The 26,197-nt window shown below is 45.2% G+C and overlaps 2 protein-coding genes across 4 annotated transcripts in view; both read left to right on the top strand.

Moving 5' to 3' along the window:
* Plekhg1 (pleckstrin homology domain containing, family G (with RhoGef domain) member 1) overlaps positions 1 to 11,460 on the top strand; it is a 119,371-nt gene extending 107,911 nt beyond the window's left edge. For all 3 annotated transcript variants that reach the window (XM_013517387.1, XM_013517388.1, XM_005390587.2), the window contains exons 15-16: positions 397 to 2,041; positions 7,825 to 11,460. In XM_013517387.1, coding sequence (XP_013372841.1) covers positions 397 to 2,041; positions 7,825 to 8,885 — 2,706 coding nt within the window. In that variant the 3' untranslated portion in view covers positions 8,886 to 11,460. The remainder of the gene's footprint in view (positions 1 to 396; positions 2,042 to 7,824) is intronic.
* A 14,452-nt stretch (positions 11,461 to 25,912) lies between these two features.
* Mthfd1l (methylenetetrahydrofolate dehydrogenase (NADP+ dependent) 1-like) overlaps positions 25,913 to 26,197 on the top strand; it is a gene marked incomplete in the record, with an annotated part of 189,260 nt that continues 188,975 nt past the window's right edge. The window contains 1 exon segment of the mRNA XM_013517397.1: positions 25,913 to 26,197. Coding sequence (XP_013372851.1) covers positions 26,136 to 26,197 — 62 coding nt within the window.

Raw genomic sequence — 26,197 nt, 5'->3', positions numbered from 1 at the left:
TCATGCAATTAATACAAGGCACCTTTGGTCCCTACAATTACAAGAGGTGCTCACAGTGGTGGCTGTTAGCTTCCAGACATTAATCAATATGGTGAACTGCTGAAGTGTGAATGCATTTTTTGGGCAGATTCTGTATTTGTCTAATATCTAATTTGCAGAGTGATTTTTGAATAGTAACTTCAGAGGATAGCTGCAAATCACCTATAGCCAAGTTTCCAAATTAATATTAATTCTTGTCCTTTCCGCCCCCTTTAAAATCAACGCTGTCTATGCTCACTTTCTTTAAGAACATGGCAGTGTGGTGGCAGAGCCCTCACGCAGGAGCAGGAGAAACTCCCAAGTTGCACGGCTTCTCCACAGTGCTGTAATTCACTGGTATGTTTCTGTCTAACTCAGGTTTCTAGAGAGGAAGGTTCTGCCCAGCTGACTTCTGCGGGGCCTTCTGCTGCCCAGAGGAACAGTCAGCCCAGCAGCTCCACCATTCTCAGCGTGCTTCGAGGGGGTGGCGCCCTCAGGAACATCTGGACGGATCACCAGATCAGGCAGGCCTTGTTCCCCAGCCGCCGGTCCCCACAGGAGAACGAGGACGATGAAGACGACTACCAGATGTTTGTGCCGTCCTTCTCCTCCTCAGACTTGAACTCCGTCAGGCTGTGTGAAGAGAGCAGCTCTTCCAGTCGCCCTTGCAGCTGGCATATGGGACAGGTTGAGTCCACAGAGACCTCAGGGGCTGGCCACAGGATTGTCCGTCGAGCCAGCAGTGCCGGTGAGAGCAACACATGCCCTCCTGAGACGCGAGTTAAGGACGGCAGCAGCTCTCAGTACAGCCCCCGCAGGGAACTGCAAAACGGTCCTCACACGGAAGGGCAAGAAGACGTGAATCCGTTTGGGTCAGCTGTAGAGCTGACGATTGACGACATAGACCACGTCTACGATAACATAAGTTATGAGGACTTAAAGCTAATGGTTGCTAAACGGGAAGAACCTCAGTCTACGCCCCCCAAATCAGCCCGGGATTCGGTTCGCCCTAAGAGCACCCCGGAGCTCCCCATCTCAAAGAGACAAGCTGGCCACAGCACAAGTTCTGTACATACAAGGAGAGACGCAGCACTAGGCAGCCGGGAGGCGGCTAACCAAAGCACTCAGGAGCTCCAGGAGGAGGAGAATGTCTACGACACCATCCGGCTTCCAGACCCACCATCGCTGGATTTCAAGTGCAGCAGCCTAAAGCGATCCAAAAGGAGCACCTTCCTGGGGCTGGAAGCTGATTTTGCATGCTGTGACAGCCTGAGGCCCTTTGTGTCCCAGGACAGCCTCCCGCTGAGTGAGGACGAGGGGCCTTACCATCAGGGGCCTCTGGACAGTGACTATTTGAGCTTGCTGTATAACTCTTCCAGCTGTAACCTGTCCATAGCTGATAAGACCCTGTCTGATAAACTGTCTGAGGAAGTAGATGAAATCTGGAATGACCTAGAAAATTACATCAAGAAAAATGAAGACAAAGCTAGAGACCGTCTCCTGGCAGCGTTTCCTGTGAGCAAAGATGACGTGCCCGGCAGGCTGCACGCTGAGAGCACCCCTGAGCTGAGCCGGGATGCGGGGCGTGCCACCTCCACACTCTCCCTCCCCGAGAGCCAGGCTTTCCTCACGCCAGGAAAAAGCAGGGTCCTCAGACCTGGCCAGACCAGCTGCCCAGCGGAGGAAGACCTGATTTCCACAGAAGACTCCTTTCTGAGTCTCAGCCGGTTCTCTGTGGCCAGCGAGATCCCTCCTGTGGACAGTCCGTATGATCTGGTCAGCAGCAGCCCACCCCAGACAGACCCAGAGAACCCTGACCCTGGCGTGGACGGCACGGATAAGACCAAAAGCCGGGTCTTCATGATGGCAAGGCAGTACAGTCAGAAGATCAAGAAGGCAAATCAGCTTTTGAAAGTGAGGGGCCCCGAGTTGGAGCCAGCGCCAGCCAGTCAGCATCAGAAACCTGCAGCCAGGGACTTGGCAGCCATCCTGGAGGAGAAGAGGCAGGGAGGCCCGGCCATTGGTATGTTCGCTCTTCTTTGCTTCCTTCTTGACTGTAAGGTGGGAGAGCAGGTGACCGATTCCCAGTGTCCTTAAAGTGGATGCAGCAGTGAGAACAGTCATTTGAGTGTTCCTGCTTCAAAGGCCACAGACCAAGCCATGGATGGCTTTTCCTACTTGACCGAATTACACAGCTATAGCATGATAGGGCTGCAGAGGATTATGGTATGTGTGTAACACTGTCTCTATGGGGGTGATATATTTTTTAAAGGTTGTAAGAGAACCTAAAGGATGAAAAAAAAGGCTTCAGTTTTAACTTGTGATACCTTGAGCTTTGCTCTGTGTATCAGTAATGTGTTAGGAGGAGGAACGGTTCACGAAACCTTTCCAGGCTTGAAAGCAGACACAATGGCGTTGCTCTTCACTTCCAAATTCCCCCAAGTGCCTACTCCTGCAAACAAAGGCCAAAAAAAAGGTCGTTTTCACATTTTTCTTAGGTGTTTCACACTTTTCTTAGCTGTCCATACAAGTCAGTGGTTTTCTCACATATATTTTGGCTGCTACTCAAGTTTTAAAGTAGCTAGTCATGCATTGAGCAGGGTCTCGTTTGGTCTCCCATCTGTGCTTCCAAGAATCTTAATTCTTGAGTTAGAGCTCCTCTGTGGAGCATAATAACTAAGTCAGGATCTAGGCATGAGGTTGGTAAGGTCAGGGGTCCAGGAATGAGGAGCTTTTGGCTTGACCTTCTTGAAAGACAGAACTCTCTATCTCAGGGGAAGGGCTTAGATGTGAAAAGAACAGATGATTTTCCTGAAAGAGCTGAGGAGCTTTTCGCCTCCAGACCCAGAGAGATTTCTAAAGTGAGGCCCAAGAATCTGCATTTTAAACAATGGGGCCTTTCCCTCATATTTTAAGAAATCCTGCCCTAGATTTTCTGACAAAGGACCACCTCAGAATGAAGACAGGAGTTAATTCCCCAACTGAAAGTAAAAAAAAAAAAAAAAAAAAAAGGCTTTGTATCAGTAGGTTTGGCTGATCAGCTTCGTAGATACACAGCACATTTGGACGTGTTGATGCTACTAACTTGGATATGTTGGTGACACTCACGTCCTTTCTTTGGAATTGACTTACTTATCAATGTGGAAACCAGAAAGGAAGGAGGGACCATCAGAACTCTAGGTGAATGACAATGAGAAGCTGTAGGGTTTTTTGGTTTGGTTTTTTTTTTTAGTTTGGGAGGGTTTTTTTTGGGGGGGGGGTACCAGGAATCGAACTCAGGACCTCGCACTTGCCAGGCAGGCGCTTATGCCACTGAGCTATATCCCCAGCCCTTGAGAGTATTTTTAAATGGTCTAAACTAAAGCTTTAATCTTTAGTAAAATTTCCCATCAGAGAAGTATTAGAATTGATGCACAAAGGAGTTTAAAGACTCTTTACAGGCTTCTTTTTAACAAAATAAAAGTGAGCAGTGGTTTTTGTATGAGTATGACAGGCTGTATCACATACATTTTTCTCCTTATAATAACGCTAAAAGTAATTTATGGCCCTTTCCAGTGCTAGCCGGTTTGTTGTTATACAGTACTTAAAGAAAGTAACTGAGCTCCAGCTGCTGTAGGACTATTTGCGGAGAGCATGGATGGCCTGAGAAATAGTTGTAATTGGCAATTGCAGCCACTGGCTGAGTCTAGGTCAGGGCTTTCTAGAATCAGAGACAATAAAATACCAAGATTTCTGATGATGACAGGCCAGGCCAGCACACGGTTGTCTAAACAGTGATAATGGCTTGGTTGCGTTGTTTGGACTAGGTGACACCCATTCAGAGGCAAAACACTTAATCTTGATTGAAGCAAGCCCTTCTAAGATTTACAACCACCTTGGATAGTCTTTACCTAGCTTTTAAGTATTAATTAATTTCAGATTAGGGTTCTTTTGCTTCTTTTAATTTTGGGGTCTCCTCTTTGTTTTGCCTCCTGGTATCTTCTTGGGATCCCATGGAATCTTTTCTCTGCTTTGCACCTGGGTCCTGTCTTGACATAGTGGGCTACTTCCAAGGTCCTCCCCAACAAAGAGGAGAAGATGCCTCCCGACAGTGCTGTCTTCCCTGGCCATCTGCAGGAGCACATCCCTAGGGTCTGCCATCTATTGGACCTGGCGAATTAGATCCGTGTCTCCTCCATCTGGGTGCTCGAGACCACTTCCTGTGCCCGCCAGGCTTTCTATCAGTTGACATCATGACTCCTTTTCTCTTTCTTGTTTATCTGGGCACAGGACGTCATAATCGAATGGACCGATTCTCCAGACTTCTGCGTATGGGCCTTGCCACTTTGCCAGGAGCTTGCTCTCGGTGTTGTGCGGAAGGAGGAGCGCCCTATTCACCTGCTGAAACTCTCGAGCATCTTTATTGAACTCTCTATCAGGGGTCTACAGGCCCCGGGTCAGATTTCCGACTATAAATCACCCAACCAGGTCCAGTTGCTCCTGCATTCTAGAGCCTGTTGTAGCATGCCAGCCTTCTTGTTCAGTCAGACCTTGCTCCTGGTAGTTTTTCACATCAAGCAGAGACCTTTGGGATCCTGTTTTTTTGATGATATTTCACATGGTAGAAAACTCTGTACAGACTTGAGAAACTTTCCTTGAATAAAATAAGGAAGGCACAATTTTATGCTGTTGACTATATCTCAGGGAACATTTGAAACATTGATTTTAATCTTCTGTCTTGGAAACAGCATGTCTGATATTTCCCTTGGCAGGGCTGCCTTCATATTTTATCTAGAATCGTAAGAACTCCAACTTTCAAACCTTTATAAAGAAAGATAAGCCAGGAGACAGCCCTGAGATTATCATGTAATGACAATGTACATATCCTGTAAAGGCTAAGGACACAGGGAACCTTGAGCCAGCTGGCTGCTACCAAGGTTTTCTGGCAAGAGAAGATGTCTCAGGCTGACTTTCCTCTGTATCTGCCTCAGAGGATCTTGTGTCTCATTCCCACTGGCATCATGCAAGTTACAGGCTCTTTTAGGTGGTCAAAACAAAAGCAAACTTAGATAAGCACAACATATTTTCTACCAGTGAGATACATTTTATTCATAATTGATAAATGGTCAACTCCTTGCTATTAAAGATAAACTCTGCCCACTGTGAATTGTCTATAGGAAGCATTTTAATCTAAAGCAGTCTTCCTGTCTCCCCTTTTACTCCTATGGCCTGATTTCCAGGCTGTTTTTCTATATCCAGTGGCCTGGTCTTGGGAAAAGACTACACCCATTTTTAACCCTATGCTTAAAATAAAATGAAGGGGTAAAAAATATTATCTGGGTAACGAAGTAGTTACGGAGACCAGTTTGTATCTAGGGCTATGGCTGTGCTCTGTAGTGGGTGGAACAAAATATATAACATTGTTCTCCAAGATCAAAAGCTTGGAGACTAGCTGGAATAAACTAGCCTATAAAAAAAGGAAGAGTGGGCTGGGGATTTAGCTCAATGGCATAATGCCCGCCTGACAAGCATGAAGTCCTGAGTTTGATTCCCGGTACCAAAAAGAAAAAGGAAGAGCAACACTGTGTGTGTGTGAGTGTGTGTGTGTGTGTGTGTGTGTGTGTGCATGAGCACTCACGCAAACATGCACCTGCATATTGTACATACATATAAGACTTCATAGGAGGGAAATCAGTTAGCAAAGGATCCAAGGAAGATGAGAATCTTGAGACACGGGTAGGATCTGATTAACCAAGGGAAGTGAAAAGTATAAGAAAGAGGACAAGGGCATTGATAAATACTGCGAATATTTTGGACATGTTTCAGATTAGCTAGGCTAAAATCCAGAATACAAACTAAATTTTTTATTGCATTTTGATAGTAGGATTGTTTGCATTTTGAATTAGTTTTGTTTCCCCCAAACCATCATCATCTTGGAATCTTCTAAAAGATCAGAGCCTTCTTGACTCCCACGGGGTCAGGGCATGAATGTACAGGAGAATGACAGTGTGCAGTGTGTGTCTGACTTGGTCTAAAAGTCCAGCTGCCTTTGGCTGGGTCTCATAGTTAATGAAGCATGACTAGCTTTAGGATGGTGAGCGCAGATACACTGGTATCCAGAGAGACTTTCACTTGCTCTTTCTTCAGGTGGTGCTAAATCTTAGTTGGTACTAAGAGTTTTTGCTCTGCCTTTTGAGGAGTTTCCCATGTTTTGGTTACTAGCAATTTCTAAACTAACATTCTCTGTCCTTGCAAGGAGTTTGGAATTGGAAGCCCAAGGGATCTGAATATAGGCTCTATAATAGATGTCAGATGTTTAATTGCAGGGAACCAAGGGTGAGGGAACAAAGGAATTGCAGTTAAAGGGCACACAGTAACAGCTAGTTGTTTCTGTCATCAAAGAAGAGACTCAGACACCATCAATGGGAAAGAAATGGCAAAAACTAACTATTCACATGCAAAGGATAATTTACTAATAATAGTTACTAACGATATAAATAGTTTGAAGAAACAGAAACAATGTCACTTGCTGGTTATCACAGATGGGATAGATTTCTTTCACAGGGATGATAGAAATGTGATCTGAGCAACTTAAACTCTGCATGGAGTTCTTTGACTCTATGGTGGTATGTGGATGCCCGAACCAGGCAGGGGACCAGCTCTAGAAATGGACATCTGGGCCCCTCCTTTAAATCCTTACCGGCCCAGGACAATGCTCTTTTCATATCATGGTTCAGTTCATATCTTTGGAAGCGGCTGTGCTCAGCAGTACAACAGAACGAAGAACGGCTTTACAGTTTAAGTGGCAAAGCTTTATGGAAGAATGGGAAGCCCTATTCTTGTACAAGTATTACCAATAGACAGAGAGTGTTGAATTATTGCGTATAGGCACAAGTGGCTTATTAATGGCTTGGAGGCATGGGCTTAAGTGCCGCCCCTTTGCAGTGGAAAAGGAAAAGTGAGCTAGTCCAAGTGAGTTAGGGGAGGACCTCCGTAGACATCAGCTCCCCAGACGGTGGCAGTGGAGAGCTGTCTGGAAACCAGAAGTACAAGAACAGACCCCTCTAGAAGTATTTGAGAGCAAAGTAGTTGAGTGGGGAGAAGCCAGGGCTAGCCACTGCATTGTGCACTGTGGTCATACTTCTTCTAGTGACTACTTGAATTATTTTCATTTTCATTTTTATCGTTTATTTTTTATTGACTTGCTTCTTCTAGTACTGGGGATTGAACCCATAGCCTCGCACTTGCTATGCAGGCATTCTAACGTGGAGCTGTATGCCCAGCCAAATTATGTTTTGTTGACTTAGCTTAGGTGCTGACGGTCCTGCTTTTAGGACACCTGTTTCCAGCACGGATGCTGTTTCATGCTTGAAAGTAGCACTAGAAATTTTCATTATAACCCATAGACACTTGCAGACCTGCTATTGAAATACAACCATGCAGAATTCAATTTAATTAAATGAACTTTGTGGTGATGTTTCTAATTTTAATAAACTGTGAGTTATTTTATTAGTTTGTGTTCAGTAATTACTCATCCTCCAACTTCCCTTTAATTAAAGTTCTGTCCACTGTTTAAGGTTTTGTTTTGTTTTGGGTTTTGGGTTTTTAATATATTGATTAGATTCCATGTGTGGTGGTGCATGCCTATAATCCCAGCACTGGGGAGGCAAAGGCAGGAGGATCACCATGAGTTCAAGGCCAGCCTGGGCTACATAGCGAGACCCTGTCTCAGAAAACAAATTGATTAAAATGTTATGTCCTTGTATTTTATCTTGACCTGTAGGAATAATCCTATGTATACTTATTGTTCCACTCTTTGCCTTCCAGGTGCCAGGATTGCTGAGTATTCTCAACTGTATGACCAGATTGTGTTCAGGGAGACACCCCCTAAAATTCAGAAGGATGGCTGGGCCAGCATGCAGGACCCCTCCCCGCTCAGGGCCGCGTCACCTTCCCAGGCCCACCATGGCAGCGAGGACTGGCTTTGGCATTCAACATACAGTAATGGAGAATTAGCAGACTTCTGCCCCCGGCCAGAGAAAGACTTAAGGTCAAAGTATCCCACTTTAGAAACAAGTACAAAAAGTCCTCCTAGACACTTGTCTGCAGCTTGCTCGGTGCCCTCTCTTCAAGTGTGTGAGCCTCTGCTGGGCTCCGCGCAGAGATGCAATGTGGTAGTAAGTCAGCCCCACAAAGAGAGCTGTCAGGGCCACCTTTACAACTCCCTGGGTCGCAAAGGCGTGAGTGCTAAAGCTCAGCCGTACAACAGGTCCCAGTCATCGTCCTCCATCTTGATCAACAAATCGCTGGACTGCATCACCTACCCCAGTGAGCCGGGCAAGCCGCAGCTGCCTCCTGTACACCAGGGTTCCAGGAGTGGGAGCCACCAGGATTTGCTGCCAGGAATTGCTGACGCAGCTCACCAGGGCCCTGAAAAGGGCTCCGACCTCACACTCCAAGACTCACAGAAAGTTCTAGTAGTAAATAAAAATTTACCTTTAAATGCCCAAATAGCGACACAGAACTATTTTTCCAATTTCAAAGAGACTGAAGGAGATGAAGATGACTACGTGGAAATCAAGTCGGAGGAAGATGAGGCAGAGTTGGAGCTGTCTCAGAGTCACAGGAGGAAATCTGTCTCCAAGATGGTGGACACTGACTGTTCGGACAACGTCTGCAGCAACCGCGCATCTTACCCTTTGAATACTCCATGCGCTCCAAAAGAGCCAAGAAGCAGCAAACTTGGGCTTTCACCATATCTGGCAACATATAATGATTCTGACAAACTGAATGACTATCTCTGGCGGGGACCATCACCCAGCCAACAAAATATTGTCCAGTCTCTAAGGGAAAAATTTCAGTGTCTCAGTTCAAGCAGTTTTGCCTAACGTTCTTAACAACAGCTGCTGAATTAACTACTTCTTGTGCTTGTAGATTACAGACACTGTCCTGAGGAGGTGTTTTATTTGTACCAGGTTAAAACAATTTTGTAATAACAGGAGGTGTAAAATATACTTTGTTTTAAAGCACAACTTTTTGAACCAGCTGATCATACAGCCGGGATCTTAGCAAATGTCAGCATTGGAGCATCCTCTCTGATGTCATTTGTCTTCATGTTTCATGTAACTTTATCTTACTTGAAATTTTTTAGGCTTATTTTTTAACATAACTATGATTTTTTCCACATCCTGACAATAGTGTCCACACTTTAAGAAATGCAATAATCCTGTATTACCCAGAAGCCCCAATTAGCTTTATCCTACAATTCAGAGACAGCAAGGAGACCTTCTTCACACGGTGTAAAAAGAAAGAAAACTAAAGCTGCTTAAGGAATTATGCTTATACCTGACATTTTTGTTACATTTATGGCAAGGCCCTGGAATAATTTATGCCAGAGATCTGTAATTGAAAGGTAGTCTCAGTGCCTGTTTTAGGATTTCTAGGCTGGTATTCCTATATCATTTCACTTTGATGTAGAAAGCGTGTGACTATGCAAAATTAAAATGTAGCAAGACCAACTTGCAGTAAACAAAAATGTTACCTGTGTTCCTGGACAAGGCCTGGATTATGTGCTGCTTATCATGTTGTTTATAGGACTTGTGGGGTGAAATGAACTGTTTCCTTCACAGCTTAAAGAAAACCAAGTTCAATAAAACGTAAATTGACTTAACTACTAGAAAAGACAGAGTGACTTCTGGTGACAACTTGATTATCACTCATAATAATTATCACTCAATTGACAGAGGGGGAGAAACAACCCAAAACACCTCACTATTCCATTATGTGCACCCATTTCTAACACAAAGTAAGCCAGAAGCTACAGAAAGACAAAGCACTTTAAAGTTATGCTTCCCAGAGCAGATTTTCATATATACCTTCATGAGTTCTGGACTCTGCCAAAGAACCTACTAGACCCCAGCCCTGGGGAATTACCACAGGAAGGAGAAAAGAATTTTTTTGCTAAATAGTACATACTAGGAGAGCCTTTTTTCATTGTTTTGAGGCATATAAAAGAAGTTTGGGTTACTAGGTTCTGACTAATACCATTTCTACGTCGTCATTACAGTCTTTATAAAGCATTCCTTTGTGGTGTTATATACTAACCTAGCTCTGCATGAAAGGAAACAGAAGACCAAAAGGAAGATGTGAGTAAAAGTGAAGTCAAAGACACTAAAGAGATTATTGAAGGCAGATGATTGCTACTTTATAAAAATGTCCCACGTTATTCAGGACTCCATCAGTACCGCAGGAATATTTCCTCACAGAGCCCTTTGGAGTCTCATGTTAAGCAGTTGTACATTCTATGGCCTTTCCTCACTCCTGTTTCCATTTTACTTTCTTTTCTCTTTGTTCTAATTAAAAACTAACCAGTTTCCATTTTTAAAACTGTGATAATTTGTGTAGGGAAAGGGATCCAGGATTTTCACTGAAAGGTGGGCAATAATATTGAATCTGTGGCATGTTAACCATAATCTTTTCCATCTTTTTAAGCCCTATGCCTTTTTTTTTTTTGACCTGTCAAGCATAAAATGTGACTATATTTTACAAATAGGTACCTAAGACAGTTTTCATTTTAAATAACAAAACAGAGCCCCAATTTTTTATTCTCCAAACTAATCTCTCTTCTCATACTCAGAGGCTAAAGATGTAGCTCAGCGATGGGACACTTCTCTGGCATGCATGGAGCCCTGGGCTCCATCCCCAGCACAGGAAAAAATACATCCATATTGAATAGAATGGTTTTGTAAACATACCTTCTTTTATTGCTTTTAATTCAATATGGTATGAATTGTCAGTATTAAGCAGCATCAAAAAAGACAAGCAACCGTGAGAAAGTGTGTTCATAGACTTGCTAGAGGTGTGTGTAAGTGCGTTTGTATTACTTGTCAAACAAAGTTACCTGACTCTTGTCCAGAAATGTAGTTTCCATCTTCATTTTTTGGTCTGTAAAACCCAAATTCTACATACTCCACATTACTGTTGTATCCGAGTCTCAGAAAGTACTAATTCTTCACACTGGCGGCCCCTTGCACAGACTGTGTTGTCTCCTGTAAACACGCAGCCCATGCACGAAGGTGGACATCTTACTGTACACACTGCCTCTGTGGTCCTTCAGGTTCCAGCACAAATCTGCAGTTTTATAGACCACTTCTCTGGGCCAGGATGCAGATTTTGAGAGCTGTGTGTACGGATATAATCGTGTTCGTCTATGTCCTCAGCTACCATTTAAGTGCTTTTGTTCAAATGAGTTTCTTCTGGAGGGGGGATGGGGATGTATATAATTGAAGGGGAAGTTATACACATAAAAGTTCTCATTGGGTTCCTGTATGAAAGTATCCATTTTTTTTCACATACTCTATTCTTTGTGGGGAAAATGAATCTAGGAAGCATAGTTTAAATACTGTATATAAGATAATGAATGTCAGCAGTACCCATTATTTAATAAAGTTTTTAAAGTACAAAGTGAATTATAGTGTGACTTAATGTACGATCTAGAACATTAAGATTTTCCAGCAGGGCGTGGTAGTGCACACCTGTAATCCCACCATTTGGGAGGCAGAAGTAGGATTGTTAGTTCAAAACCAGCCTGGGCTACGAAGTAAGCTCAAGGCCAGCCCTGAGCTCATAGCAAGACTCTGTCTCAAAAAACCTAAATAAACCTAAATAAATAAATAAATAATAAATAAACAAATAAAATCACTTAAAAAAAAAATAGGCCTGGTGGTGCACACCTGTAATCCCAGTACTCAGAAGGCTGAGGCAGGAAGATCACCACAGATTTGAGACCAACCTGGGCTGTACAGTGAGTTTGAAGCCAGTCCAGACTACATAGCAAGCTCCTGTCTCAAAAAACATAAATAAAACAGATTTTCCAAACTATGTTTATATATTGTCTCACCTTATAAATTATACAGAAAACAGTTCAGGGTAATGATAGTATGCTATGTTCTAGTGGCCCATGACAGACCATTTGTTTTGTGTGTCTTTGGATTACTTTTGAAATACTGAATTTAGCATGTGAGATAGTTTTTGTTTTCTTGATCGGTTAAATTAGATCAATCAGAGTTAACTTTTTTTAAAAAGTTATAAGATATCCCTTTAACTTTCATTATTGAATCAAAAAATTAATGTAAAAATTTTTAGCACAAATTGAGGTTTATTTCCTGTAACTGCACATTTTGAATTTTCTTTGACAGTCAAAAACTCCAGAGAAAACAAAGACATGCTGATATAATTTGATAATCATGAATACTCTCTAAAGCAATTCTATTTCCAAATACAAACATAAAGCCCTATTCCATTATAATGAAAATATAGGTTGCCTGACTTATCTTACACATAGAGAAAAATAGCTTTAAATGTTTTCGTTAGAGTACTTTAGAGTGAAATTTCTAAACTTTACCTTGAGGAGATCTCAGCCAAGACCCTCGGCTAAGAGAGTCCTTTTTTTGATGGTTTGCTGTGTAAGTCATGAGTTCAATTTAGAGACGCCCATAGCTATAGAAAGTCCATGGTCCGTGTAAATCTATTACATAAATTACATCCATAGGAGAAAGGAAAAAAAAATTCTAAAATGCCAGTTGTCTTCTGATGTAAAAAAAAAAAAAAGTTAAATCTCTTAATTTGAAGAGCAAATGTTAATAACGCTTCAAAAATTCTCATGTCCCAAATGCTGCATCACTATCTCCAGCTGGGTTGTAAGAATTATGTCAGTTTTTTCACCCAAAAAGGGATTACAGTGAAAGAAACTGGCCCCACTTGTTTTGCTTTTTTTTTTTTTTGTTTTGGTCTTTTTGAGACAGGGTCTTGCTATACAGTTCAGGCTGGCCTTGTGTTCACTTTGTATTTTTTGCTTCTTTACATGTGTCAATCTGTATTTTACTTTGTATTTTGTCCTGTGGATGAGAGCTGTATAATTGTAAACTTATGAAATTTGAGCATTTGGGTTATAGCATATCTGACAGATCTTCTGCAGGAGATCAAATTTCCCTTTCACAGGAACATTCTAGTAGCTGGGGATATAGCTCAGCAGCACGGTGCCTGCCTGGCAAGCGTGAGGTCGTGAGTTTGATTCCCAGCACACACACAAAAAAAAATTTATAGAAGAATATTCTAAAACTTAGCGTGTGCAACTATTGTCTGATTTGAATCTTGAAGTGGAAATACTTTTACCACCTCTGCATGGTGTCAAGGAATCCCTAAGGGATCCAATATATAATGACTGAATAAACAGAGTTAGAAACTTATTTGAGCCCAAAGCATGAGAAAAACATTCAAATTATAGACACAGGGAGAAAAGTTAGAACAATAGCAAATAAGTTGCTTTTAAAATTTCACAGCACCCTCAGAAATACAATGTCAGGGCCTGGGGTATAGCTCAGTGCTATAGTGCCTGCCTGGCAAGCACAAGGTCCTGAGTTCAATTTCCGACACCAAAAAAAAAAGAAACACAATATCATCTGTCATCTAATTTATACTGCCCTATAGGATAGATCAAGGAAAAGTGGAGTTTTTGTTTTTGTTTTTTTGAGCCAGGGTTTCACTATGTAGTTCAGGCTGGGCTTGAACTCACTATATAGCCCAGACTGGCCTCAAACTCACAGCAATACTCCCACCTCAGACTACTGAATGCTGGGATTATAAACTTGTGCCACCATACCTGGTTAGGAAAGTGGCTTTTTTTTTTTTTTTTTTTTTTTCTGAGACAGGGTCTCACTGTGCAGTTCAGGCTGGCCTTGAGCTTACTTTGTAGCACAGGCTGGCCTCGAACTCACAACAATCCTCCTGCCTCAGCCTCCCAAGTTCCGGGAAGGAAAGTGGCATTTTAAAAAGTCTTTTTTTTTCTTTTCCCCTCTCATGGCTGATAGAATTCTGGAGACACCTACTGAACAGATTCCCAGTAACTTTCAAGCCAAGTCTCCACATGGGTGGGTAAGAGTGGAAATATCAGAGCCTCCTTAGACTTCTGCCAACTGCATTTCCAGATCTTTGCTTCTGAGGCTGTGTGGACAGAATGGAGCATTGTAGAAGCGGGTGTGGGCGTGAGGTCAGGTTAGGGGGAGGGAAAGGGTATAGAACACTGAGCGAAAAGAAAAGCTTCCCTGCTTCAGCATGGTGGTGCCCGCCCGTGAGCAGAGCTCACCGCACGTATCTGTGAAAAGCACCAGAGCACGGCTTCCCTGACTGTGGCTTATTCACAAGCATCCTATCATGGGAAAGGGCCAGAAACACGCAGTTCCACCTCACTGGTCCTGAAACTACTCCGAACACGAAAGGACAGAGCTTGGTTAGTGGTCAGAAGCTCTGCTCCCCGGGGCAGACACAGCCCCCAAAGGTTTCTATAGCAATGCGTGGCTCTCCACCCAGTTCTCACGGGACCATCCAGTAAGACCACGGCGTAAGCAGATTCCTGCTATGGGCCAGATAAGTCGGAGACTGTCAACTACTGGCCCATGGGCTGGAGCTGACCTGTACAAGTTTTAAAAGGTTGAAAATAAAAATCCAAATTTCCAGCTTCTTTAAAAGTAGAGGTGAGGCAGGAGGATCATCATAAGTTTGAGGCCAGCCTGAACTACACAGTGAGACCCTGTGTCAAAAAAAAGAGAGAGAAAATATGTGACCTATTTGAGCCTGGATTCCAGTGAGAACACGGCGAGCTCCAACGAGGGGACCCAAAGGTGAAAATCACCCCTAAAAGTGGTGATTTGCCTTGATGTTTGGGGGAGACTGTTCCTCTGTTTTCCCTTATGGACTTGATCAGCTGATTTAAAGCAACCCTGGAGTGCTCAGACACAGATGCCCTAGATAGAAAGTGAAGGCTATTCTCTTAAGATAAAACGAATGCACACCACAAGAAGTGTGCAGAACACACTGCTGCTCTGGGGGAATTTACCCATGAGCACTCACTTATGAATGTTATGTGCCTGGCCTCCATAGGCTGCAGGATATGAGACAAATTATTTTCCACTCCATTCCTTCACCATTATGGATTCACCTAAGGCTTAAACTACCATTTATACTCTCTTTCTTAAAACCATCTTAGCCCTGACTTCCCTCCCCAGTGCCAGGAAGATCTTTCCCAGGACATTTCCACCTGAGTTGTCCAAAACTGATGTCATTTCCTCCAACGCACTACATTCCCCTGGGCTCCCTCTCTAGGGTGCGCCATCACCTGACCAGACGCAAGCAGCATAAACTCTTCCACCGAGCCTTCCACGGCCTGCCTCTGCCCTGTAGGAGCTGCTCACCACGCTGGCGGTGCTCTTCCTCTGTGTGTCCAGCGCTCGACACACAGCCCAGAAACTACCGCTTAGAACTGTGAAGGGATTTCACCTGCTTCTACGCTAGCAAGTTAGCTTGCCTTGGGTTCACAGACTCTGGCAAGAAAGACACAAGACTCCTAGGTCAGAGATAAAAAGCATGAAGACAGCCCGGCAGGCAGCACGAGCTTCACATCTTCACATTCTGTGCAATACAGTGGGTTTGAGCCAAATCCCAGTGTCAAAGGGCAACCAACAAACCTGTCCTCACATGAACAGCAGCACGGAAGCTTGTGCCATTTGGAATGCAAATCTTTGTGCGAGCTGACTGCTGTCATCTGTTGAACCTCACTCGGTGAAGGTGTTGGCACATGGCTTCTCATCATCCCGCCATACACCACCATTGTGCTGAGTAGCCTCCGTATTTTGGTGGCCAACCTACCCCGAATCCTGGCCTCTCTGTTCTTTGACTTGCTCACCATGACCTTTACCTCCATTCACTTGGGCTACTGAACAAATAATAGAAACTGCTCCTAGCACGCTTCCATCACCAAAGTTTCTTTTTCTGCTCCTCCTCTTCCTCTTGAATTTTTAAAATTATGGCAAAGTGCACAAAACTGACTGTCTCCGCCCTTCAGTGTGCAGTTCCGTGGCGTCAGTCATTACACTGCTGAGCAACCACCGCCCCCACCCTCTCTTGCGCTCTTTCCACCTTGCAAACCCTGAACCCTCTGTGACTGTCGACTCACCCATCTCTTCTTCTGTTTGTTTCATTTTTCGCTACAATGACTTCAGCAAATTTAAGCATAAAAAATTCCTAGAAGAATACATGCTAACTCATAGAGCTGATAGGAATTCCACATACCAGACTCAAAGCAGGCAGGACTGGGAAAAATGAAAGATAAATCTCACACCTCTTTGTCTCTAGCCACTGTAAGTCAGGTTTTGCTGTTGCTTGTAGTGAACATGTATGTAATTAATATACTCTCTGTTATCCTCTTCCTCTCAGTCTCCTTTGTCCCCTTGTCTTTCTCTACTTTCTTGCTAATTGACTGACTGATTGATTGATTGATTGATTGAACTAGAGATTAAACCCAGGGACTTTGCCCTGAGTTATCTCCCAGCCCTTTTATTTTTTAATTTTTGAGATGAGATTGCACTGTGTCATGAAGTTAGTTATCCAGTCTGGGCTTGAACATTTGATCCTCCTGCCTCAGCCTCCCTGAGATCTGGGATTGCAGGCATGCACCACCATGCATGGCTTGTGGCACTATTCTAAATCTTCCTACTTTCACTTCTGCACACTATATATTTGTGTTTTATCCACAAACATGGGCTTAAATCCCCTCTCTGTACTACATGACTATCATGTACTACATGTGCTACATACATAATTACCAGATTTATATCTTCACTTTTGAACTTTCTCCTCAGCTACATGTCTGTATCAGTCAATGCTCACTAGAGAAACAGATTTATTGCAAGATATACAAATATGTAAGGATGTACAAGACTGGCGTATGACAGCCAACTACAGAGTCAAATGTGAAAGAGGGCAAAAGGTCTGTCTGTACCTGGAGATCCAAAGGGTCCAGTTGAAGGCCTGGAGCTCATGTAGTGTCCTGTTCGAGTCCATCTGAGGAAGCTGAAGATCTGTGACGGAAGGCTGAAGGGTCTGCGCTGGAAGCCAGGAGAGGAGGTCAAGGTGAAGGTAAAGACCGGAGCTCCGCCTAAGAAATGGAAGCAAGCTTTCTGTCTTAGTTATTTTTCTCATTGCTGAGATAACACACCTGACAACCACAGTTAAAAGAGGAAAGGTTTACTTGGCTCACAATTTATAGACATTTCAGTCCATAATCGGCTGGCTCCAAGGCAGGGTGGCTTGGCAGAGGGGCATTGCAGAGGAGAACAGGGCAGGGCAGGCTGACTGTAACACAGCAACAACGGAAGGAGAGAGGGGACAAGCCTCTTTCTGCCCGTTATATTGTATGCAGGCTGCCTGCCCTAGGGCAGGTGTAGCACCCACCCTTCATCCCAGCATTGGACCATGGATCAGTCACAAACTCTAGATTCAGCCACCTCCGAAAAGCCTGCCCCCATGACAGCGTGAGGCTTTAGGGGGACATCCAGACACAAGCCATAACACACTCCTTCTTCATTTCCTTTCTGTTCCATTCTGGCAAAATCTTCCCCAGGGTGGTTCTTCCATGCCCAGAACTATGCTCAGCCAGTTTAGTCTAGTGTTTCTTACTCAGCAGACACAATCAGTTAGCTATCAGTGTCCAAGTCAGTTAGGACCTAACTGACTCCACTTCTGCTGGGTGTGTCCCCTCCAAATCCCCTGGGCACACAAATCTCAGGAGGCCAAGGATGCTGCTTCTGTTCTCGGATCTCCCTCTGGGGACAGCCCCCCCACAATACCCCAACTTCCTGTCAGAACTGGGGCTTCATCCTTGACCCCCTCTTCACACCCCTCAAATACCAAATTTAGCCAACTTCCTCTTAATTATTTCCTGAATCCATCCACTTTCACCACCCCATTGGCCAACGTTGTACCTTTATTTTTTTGTGGCAGTGGTACCAGGATTAAACCCAGGGCCTTCACACTAAGACACATCTCCAGCTTTTTCTCTTTTTTTCTTTTTCTTTTTTTTTTTTTTTTTTTTTGAGACAGAGTCTTGCTAAGTTACTAATTTGCGTAGGCTGGGCTCAAACTTGTAACTCTTCTGCCTTAGCCTCCCAGCGTAATCCTAGCTGGGATCACAGGCATGCACCATCATCGCTGTCTTTCTTGGTGCTATTATGACTCGTACCCACCATATTCTTACACTTCTCCATTAACATGCCTGTGTTTTACTCTCTGGTCCTGCGCAACACACTCTGTGAGGCCTGGCTCAGCGAGGGTCTGTTCCTTTCACAGGTCATTCCTGCACTGCACACCAGTCACAGAGTAAACACTCTCAGTCATGTCTCCTCTCTCTCCTTCTCTGTACAAAACATTATTAATTTCAGATGTGCTCTGCTCATACTAAAAACAAGCTTTCCTGGGGTATGTCCCCATGTCACTTATTGCAAAGTGCACTACGATGACCTGTATCTACTAAGCAAAAAATATTAATGAATCTTTTCAACATAATAGAGTCCCTTGTTCCTAGTGCAGCTGTCTGCTCCTAAATAAATATTTGAGTTTTGAGTAAACAGGTTCAGACAGGTCTCTCAAAACGAGGTCACAAGTCTTGACTATGAATAAACCCGGGAACATGAAGGAATCTTAGCTTCGATAAAGCTTGCTTCTATTCCCACCTCGTGCTGCAGACTTCACGGGGTAAGAACACATTCCCTTTCACTGGGAATTTGAGCTCGCAGGCTTGGGCTTGGACTGTGTGGACATCAGGCCAGGGCTGGAACTGAAAAAGGAGTGAACCATGGCTTCCAAGCCTTCTGCACCAGTATTCTAAAAATCCCACTTTGGGCCGGGGATATAGCTCAGTGGCACAAGCACCTGCCTGGCAAACGCAAGGTCCCAAGTTCGATTTCTGGTACCAAAAAAAATTAAATTAAATTAAAAAGTAAAAAAATAAACATTCCACTTTAAAATATTTTGACTGACTCCATCCGCAAAGGCATTTGTATTCCTGGATCTCCAAATGATTTTTAAAACACAAGCCGGCTGCCTGACACATGCCTGTAATCCCAGCACATGAGGCTGAGACAGGAGGATCTCCATGAATTTGAGGCCAGCCTGGGCTATATAGTGAATTAAAGACCAGCTTGAAATACATAGCCCATAGGGAGACCTTGCTCCCCACCTCAAAAAAAAAAAAAAAAAAGAGAGAAAGAATAAGAAGAATTAAAAAACAAAAATAAGATATTAAGATTGCAAATAATTCATATTATATTTGAGATAGCCTTTAGTTAAAATGTCAAGCATTATAAAGAAATGATGTTCTGCATTTTTCAGGATGTAAATGTTCTGCATTTTTCAGGATGGCTGCCAGGATATAAACTGGGAATTCCAGTGTACAAAGGAGCTTTCACTACTTTTTTTTTTTTTTTTTTTTTTGAGACAGAGCCTCACTATGTAGTTCAGGCTGGCCTTGAATTCACTATATAGCCCAGGCTGGCCTTGAACTTGTAGTGACCTTTCTGCCTCAGCCTCCCAAGTGCTGGGATTACAGACGTGCTACCATGCTCAGCTACAGCCCCTTTAGACAGGCTACGTCTCTCTCCTGTCTGCTCGGTCTCCTTTTGGTCCTCTATTAGAGCATTTTTTTTTCAATGCTTCCACTTGCCTGGGTCTTCATGTTTTGTTTTGTTTTGTTTTGTTTTTTGGGTCAGGGTTTCACTATGCAGTTCAGGCTGGCCTTGCGCTCACTCTGTAGTCCAGGCTGGCCTCAAACTCACAATGATCCTCCTGCCTTAGCCAAAGGCGCACAGGGACAGGAGTGCCATGCATCTTCAGTGTCCCGGGACGGCTGGGCTGGTGTTAGGGGAAGTCCCAGTGTTCTCGCTTCTAGAAAGTAGTGTGCAATATAAGACAATGGGGAAACAGAGACAAGAAGCGCAAACCCTGCACATCCCTTCCACGTCAGAGGGAAACAGCTGTGGGAAGTCCAGCTGCTGACTAACACACCACCAGCTGTGTGGAGACCTTGCCGCACTTCTCCTACTGTACTGCCTGGAAACAGCTGTGGCCGAGCAGGCCCTGTGGTGTACAGAGCCAGCCGAAAGCCACCCTGGAGTCTCCTTACACCGTCCCTCGCAGGCCCGAGGTGAGGTGTGCTGGGCTGTGGGTCACTTGCTCCTCCCTCCCTTCCTCTGACCCCCTGGAAGGGGAAGAGGGCCGGCCTGCGGCTGTCTGCACACTGAAGAGGCAGAGAAGTGCCAGAGCGAGGGGCCCGCAGAACACATGTGCTCTCCCGTGGCCTCTCCCCGCTGCCTGGTGACAGCCTGCACAGTGCCCTGGAGAGTGGGTGCCTCCTGGCCTACCCTGCTCCGCACATTTTGGGTGTCTTGGCCTTAAAGGAAAAGCCTAAGTTCCTGCTGAGACATGTGGTGGGGCCTGCAGCCGTGAGCACCTCCTGCCTCTGCCTTCTGGGTGTGGTGACTGGGTGCTTTTAACCTTGTTCTTTTTTCCTTTACTCAAAACAATTTTTAGTACACTGAAGGTGGTGGGGGAGCCAAATGTTTTGTGCTTTCTATGGCAGCACTGTATCCAGGCTGCATTTCAGGCCTTAATATGGAAACACCAGAGCCTGTGCGCCTGTACCTCGAGTATCCTTGCCCAGAGTGTTGGGCGCGAGAAGGGGCGCCCCACTCCTGCGGCAGGGGAGGCAACACCCAGGTGCCATGCGTGTGCGGTCCCGTTTCCCGCCATGAGGTTTTTCTGGAAGAGAGCAGCATTGTCCCTCAGGATCATCTGGCTGGTTCCACTGGGCAGCTTAGTTATGGAATGAGTATTTTGTCCCCGTTACAGACACAATGTCCCACAATGTACAGCTCCACTGTGGAACACTCCAAGGGCCCGGCTCCTTCTCACACCAATGACTCTGGTGCTGGAGAATGTAGGGTGTGGTCTGCCCAGAAGGGGAGGTGGTTTGTTTTGCTGTCTTTTGCTGGACCCCAGCCAGCATACACCTGTCTGTCAGACCTGTACTCCTTTTGTTTGAAAGCTTCAAAAGTAAAGCATTAAGCAGCCTGGGTCCTCTACAGGGGCAGCAAGCAACACAGACCAGAAAAGCCTACAGGTACTGTGACTACAATAGAGTTCCGGAAAAAAGAAAAACGTGTTTTCTATACACTACCCTTTTACTTATCTCTCACCCTTTCTTTGGTTCTTCCCTGCTTTTGACTAACAATTAGGAAACAGAAACAATTCTTTTTATGGTCCTCCTTGCTCAAGGTTTTGAAATTCTTGGCCTGGCTGGGGCTGGAAGGAACGTAGCATTTTCTCCAGAATGTACAGTCCTGACTTGTGTACCAGGGTTAAGAAGAAAACAAAACACTTAGATGAGATTTGTCAAGGACTAGTTTTTAAAATGTCATTAACATAAAAATGTTGGCAAGGAAGCACATTAGGGTGGGAGCAGGTAGAAGGGCAATGTGCTCACCTCCAGCCACCAGGAAGTGAGAGACAGGAAGGGGCTGGCATCCCAGCGACCTCTCATGGGCCAAACCTCAGGGACATAGCTTCCTCCCACTAGGCCTTCCACCGTCTCCCTTTAGCACCCAGGGCGGATGGACCAAGCCCCTAACACACGGGTCTTTGGGGACATTTCTCCAAACCGCAGCAGTGATGAATGAGAACGGCCTTCAAAATGGCTTTGCAGGCCCTTAACTGGCTGTCATTTCCACATGAGGGATTTTCAATAGCAAGTTTGCTTTGTGGCTCCCAGCACCAATCTGTGTGACTTAGGTGGACAGTTTTTAACTTAATAGTCTTCTACTCAAATCTTTCATCCATGCAGAGTATTTAATCAAGGGCAGGGAAGTTCTCTTTGGAACCTGCTGGTCCATGGAAGTCATAAAAATGCCATACTTTTCCTTGCAATTTGGCAGTCAGGAGGGTTGTTTGTTTCTTTTTGGGTGGGGTGGGGGTTTTTTTTTGGATACAGGTATTACTTTGTATTTCAGGCTGGCCTTGAACTCATTATGTAGCCCAGGCTGTCCTTGAATTCACTGAAATCCTCCTGCATCAGCCTCCCTAGTGCTGGGTTATAGGTGTGCACCACCAAGCCAGGCAGGAGGGTTGCTTTTTTTTTTAATATAAAAGTATTTGTTATGGTTTAAGTCTAGATGACCCTCAAAGCCTCCTGCGCTCATGGGGAGGTGACTGGATCACACGTGTGTGACACTCCACAGTGGATCAGCCCACTGTGAGTTTATAGCTAAATGTGATTTGGGAGGCGAAGCCTGGTTGGAGGGGGTGCGTCACAGGGGTGTGACTGGAAGGCTGCTTCTCTCATCCCCTTGATTGCTGCTGCTTCCTGTCTGCCATGCTGTGAGCTGTTTCTCCTCTTCCATGTCACCCTGCTGTGCCACTCTGCCTTGGAGCCAGCTTCCTATGGACTGAAACCTCTACAAACTGTGAGCCAAAATAAACCTCTCCTCCTTAGAACTGTGCATGTTGGATATTGTGCCCCAGTGAGGAGAAGGTAACTATGACAGTATACTATGCTATTTACCTTCTACTTCTCTATGTTGTCTATTCTCATTACATATGAATTTCCTGAGCACTGCTTCTGCAAAAGGTGACTGACAAATATTCCCACCACAGATGTGGACCCCAGATCAACCTTCCTCTTGCTTCCTGTGGTGGACTGACAACTGGTAGTCAACTTGTAACACCCAGCTGAACCGAACCAGCGTGGTCCTGGATGTGGGAGGCCCACCTGAGGACTGTTGCTGGCAGCATAAGAGGCAGAACTGGAGAGGCTATAGAGAAGCTGTTTGGAAGCTGTTAGGGAGCTATTGGTTCTTTTGGAGGAGCTTGTCATACTGGCTTTCCTGATGAACTTGGCTGTCCTCTTTATCGAAGGAGCTTGGGACCTGTTATCGCTGAGAATGGCTACAGTACACTTTGGGGGAGCTCTGGTCCTCACTTGGAACACTGCGTCCTGGCTCCGGAGGGGAAGATGGTACACTGCTTGGTGTCCAGGAGAAGCTTGTAGTGTTGGCTTTCCTAATGGGAACTTGGCTGTTCTCATCATTGGAGGAGCTCGGGACCTCATTGCCACTGAGGACAGCTGTGGTACTTTTTAGGGGAGTTCTGGTTCTCACTCTGAACATTGCTTTCTGGCTCCAGGGCCGACCCCTCAGTTCTGCTAGCACAGATCCTTCATCCTGCTGGCACAGGCTTTCTAGCTTCCACCACTGATCTTTGGGCCTTTCCAGCACAGACCCATGAAACAGGCCTACATGAGACATTATTATGAGCTCTAGGCCTCCGATTGGACTCGTGGGAGGCATTGTCATGGGCTCTAGGTCTTCAGCTGGACTCATGCAGGACATTGCCATGGGATCCAGGCCCTCAGCTGGATTGTTTTGGTCTTAGTGTGAGGACAGATTTCCTGCACTCTCTTTGTATATGACCCCTTGGATGACTATTATAAAATAATCTTATAAACTATGTGTCCTGTATTGTTTCCCCTTGTAAGCCCCTGACTACAACACTCCCCCAGCACACAACAGGCTCCCAATACTTAGCTACTGAGTAAGGGAGATAAAGGATGGTTACAGTAGCCTTGCTCCCCATACCAAGAAACAACATAATCAATAACAGGAAGAGGTAAATCACACTCTGTCTGCATCACAGATTATAATACACTGCCACCAAAAATCATGACTTCCCCAATTTAATTAAATCAGATACAGTATGTGAAGAAATATGCACGTATAGTATACTGCAATTGTGCTGCTATTTAAAGTAAAAACATTGAAAAAAGTGAAATAAAAACGTTGATATCTAAATTAACCATTATCTCACTAGTTTTCTGTAATTTTATATCTGCTTCAGTTCTTCCACATATTATTAATTTTAATCAGTGTGAATATTTTACTTCCCTAATCTGAAATAAATGGTATATATATTTTATTTACTTATGTTGGACAAGGTCTCACTATGTGGCATAGGCTCATCTTGAACTCAGGTGCTCAAGCGACCCCCTTACCTCAGCCTCCGCAGTTAGCACGGATGTAAAGGACCACTCAGCACAAGCACCAGCTCCTCAGATCTGTTGCCAAAAATAGACTTAAGTCCCAGCCATTCCAAGGAAATTTTTTTTAATAACAGTTTTATTGAGATAGAATTCACCTATAGTTCATCCACGTAAAGTGCACAATTCAGTAGCTTTCATAATAGTCACAGTATTTGTAACATTACTACTAATGCGAGAACATTTTCATGGCCCCAAAAAGCAACCCCATGCAATTGGCTATCTCCTCCCATCCCCCACTGCCTTCTCTCTATAATGATTTGCCTAATTTGGACATTTCAAGTAAATGGTATTTATACCTTTTGTGTTCCTCCACAGCCTTTCAAAATATTACTAATGCAGCACTTGTCAGATAAAGTTATGACCTGAAACTTCCAGAGACCAGACACTGGGTAACAGTCAACTTTGTAATCAGAGGTTGGTGTGCAACAGCAGTCAATAAACGTCTGTTAAATTTCAAGGATGAGGCAAATAAACCCTTAAGGGATTGCAAGATCACAAACGCAGCAGGGAAATGGTGATTCAAGATTTTTAAAGTATATATATAATTACTTCTTATACGGACTATAACTCTGTCAGTGTGTTTCCTTGTTTGTAAAACAGTGGTCAATCTAAAATCCCAGCCACTCCAGAGGCTGAGGCAGGAGGATCACAAATTTCATGGCCAGTGTGGGCAATATAGGACGTGTTTTTAAAAAAGGAGGAAAAAACAAAGGTCAGGTTTATTTCGGCACAAACCTGAGAGGGACCAACCTGGCACCTGGACCAGACCAGCAACTCTCCAACAGACTATGACAAGCACAGAGGGGAGCTGTTGAAGCAAAAGGTCAACATGGACTTTCTATCGGGGTGTGCAGTGGGAAGGAGCTGTGGCTCCCTGCTAGGCGCGAAGCCTGAGAAAGCACAGGGAGCGGTGGCTGCCCGTTAGGAGCAGCGCTGGACGGGAGTTATGATGGGTTACAGAATGTAGCCATGGTAACTGAGCCTTATTAACCTGTACGGATCTCTAGCAGGTGTACAGCAGCGGGACAAAACAGGCTTAAGATGGCTGCAGTCAGACTCCTTCAGAAAGATTCTTCAAAATAAAATAAAACAGAGGCTGGAGGGAGGTGGTTGTAGCTCAGGGGTAGAGGCTTGCCTAGAGTGTGTGACGCTCGGGGTTCAATCCCTAGTACCAAATATCAAATTAAATTAAATTAAAATAGTACCTACTTCATAGGTTATAAAAACGTAAGCTACTCCTGAACTCTACAAAATCTTAACATGTCAGATATGGCAATCACCCCACAATGGAAAAGAGAGACAATACAGGAAGATTAAGAACACGAGAAGTCAGGCCAGCTCCCCGCTCTGCCAAGAAACCAGCCGCACTCTCTGGCTGGAACCCCCTTACCCCTGGATAAAACCAGAATTACCAGGGCCTCGGTTGGGATTGAGTAAGGCGCCTCTCCAGCACCCAGCCCAGCGTTCCAGCCTCTCTAGGTTGGACTAGATTTACCGCCTCCTTAGGTGGGAATCACAAGCTCACAATCCTGTTCCCGCTCTACTTGGACAGTGTAAAATTGTAAGTTACAACTTTACTCCCCTCTTACTTGGACCTCATGGATAACAAGGTTATAATTTTATTGCCACTTCATCAGGAAATCCCATCTTTATCCTAAGGTCAGTATCGCTGACGAGGCAGGGTGGTGCACCAGGCCAAGCAACCTGCCTCGGGTCGCAAAGCCAGCGTCCCTCTGCAGGGCCCCACACTCTTGCCCTCGGGCCACCTCCGGCCCTGTCTAAACAGGATTTACAACCACCAGCGCTTGCAGGAGGCGAGCTGACACCCGCTCCCGCTGGAGAGTGATGCCAGCATCTTCACCCAGAGGAAAGGGCGTGCAGTCTCGGGGCGGTGCGCACCCCGCCCTGGTGCCCCACCCCACTGGACCCCAGTGGGGCGCCACATTCGAGCGGGCCGTGCGCGCGGCCGGAGAGCCCACCTTTCCCTCCCAGCCGCCCGAGCCAGCAGCCCGGCGTCCGCAGCCCCCGCCCTCGCGACGTCACGGCCGCTAGGTGCAGTGCCCCCTAGGGGCCCGCTCCGCCGAGCAGGAAGCGCCGGTGCCTCCCCGCCGCTGGCCCGTTACCGCGCGCCGCCCTCAGGAGGAACTCGCATCCCCCCAGCATGAGCGCGCGTCTGCACCTCGTCCTGCGCCGGCTCGGCCGCTCGCCCCGGACCCCGGGCCC

This window comes from Chinchilla lanigera, unplaced genomic scaffold (assembly GCF_000276665.1).
Source record: "Chinchilla lanigera isolate Chin_1 unplaced genomic scaffold, ChiLan1.0 scaffold00038, whole genome shotgun sequence".
Taxonomy (NCBI): domain Eukaryota; kingdom Metazoa; phylum Chordata; class Mammalia; order Rodentia; family Chinchillidae; genus Chinchilla; species Chinchilla lanigera.
The sequence above is the reverse complement of the archived record's forward strand: the minus strand, read 5'-3'. Positions and strand labels throughout refer to the sequence as shown.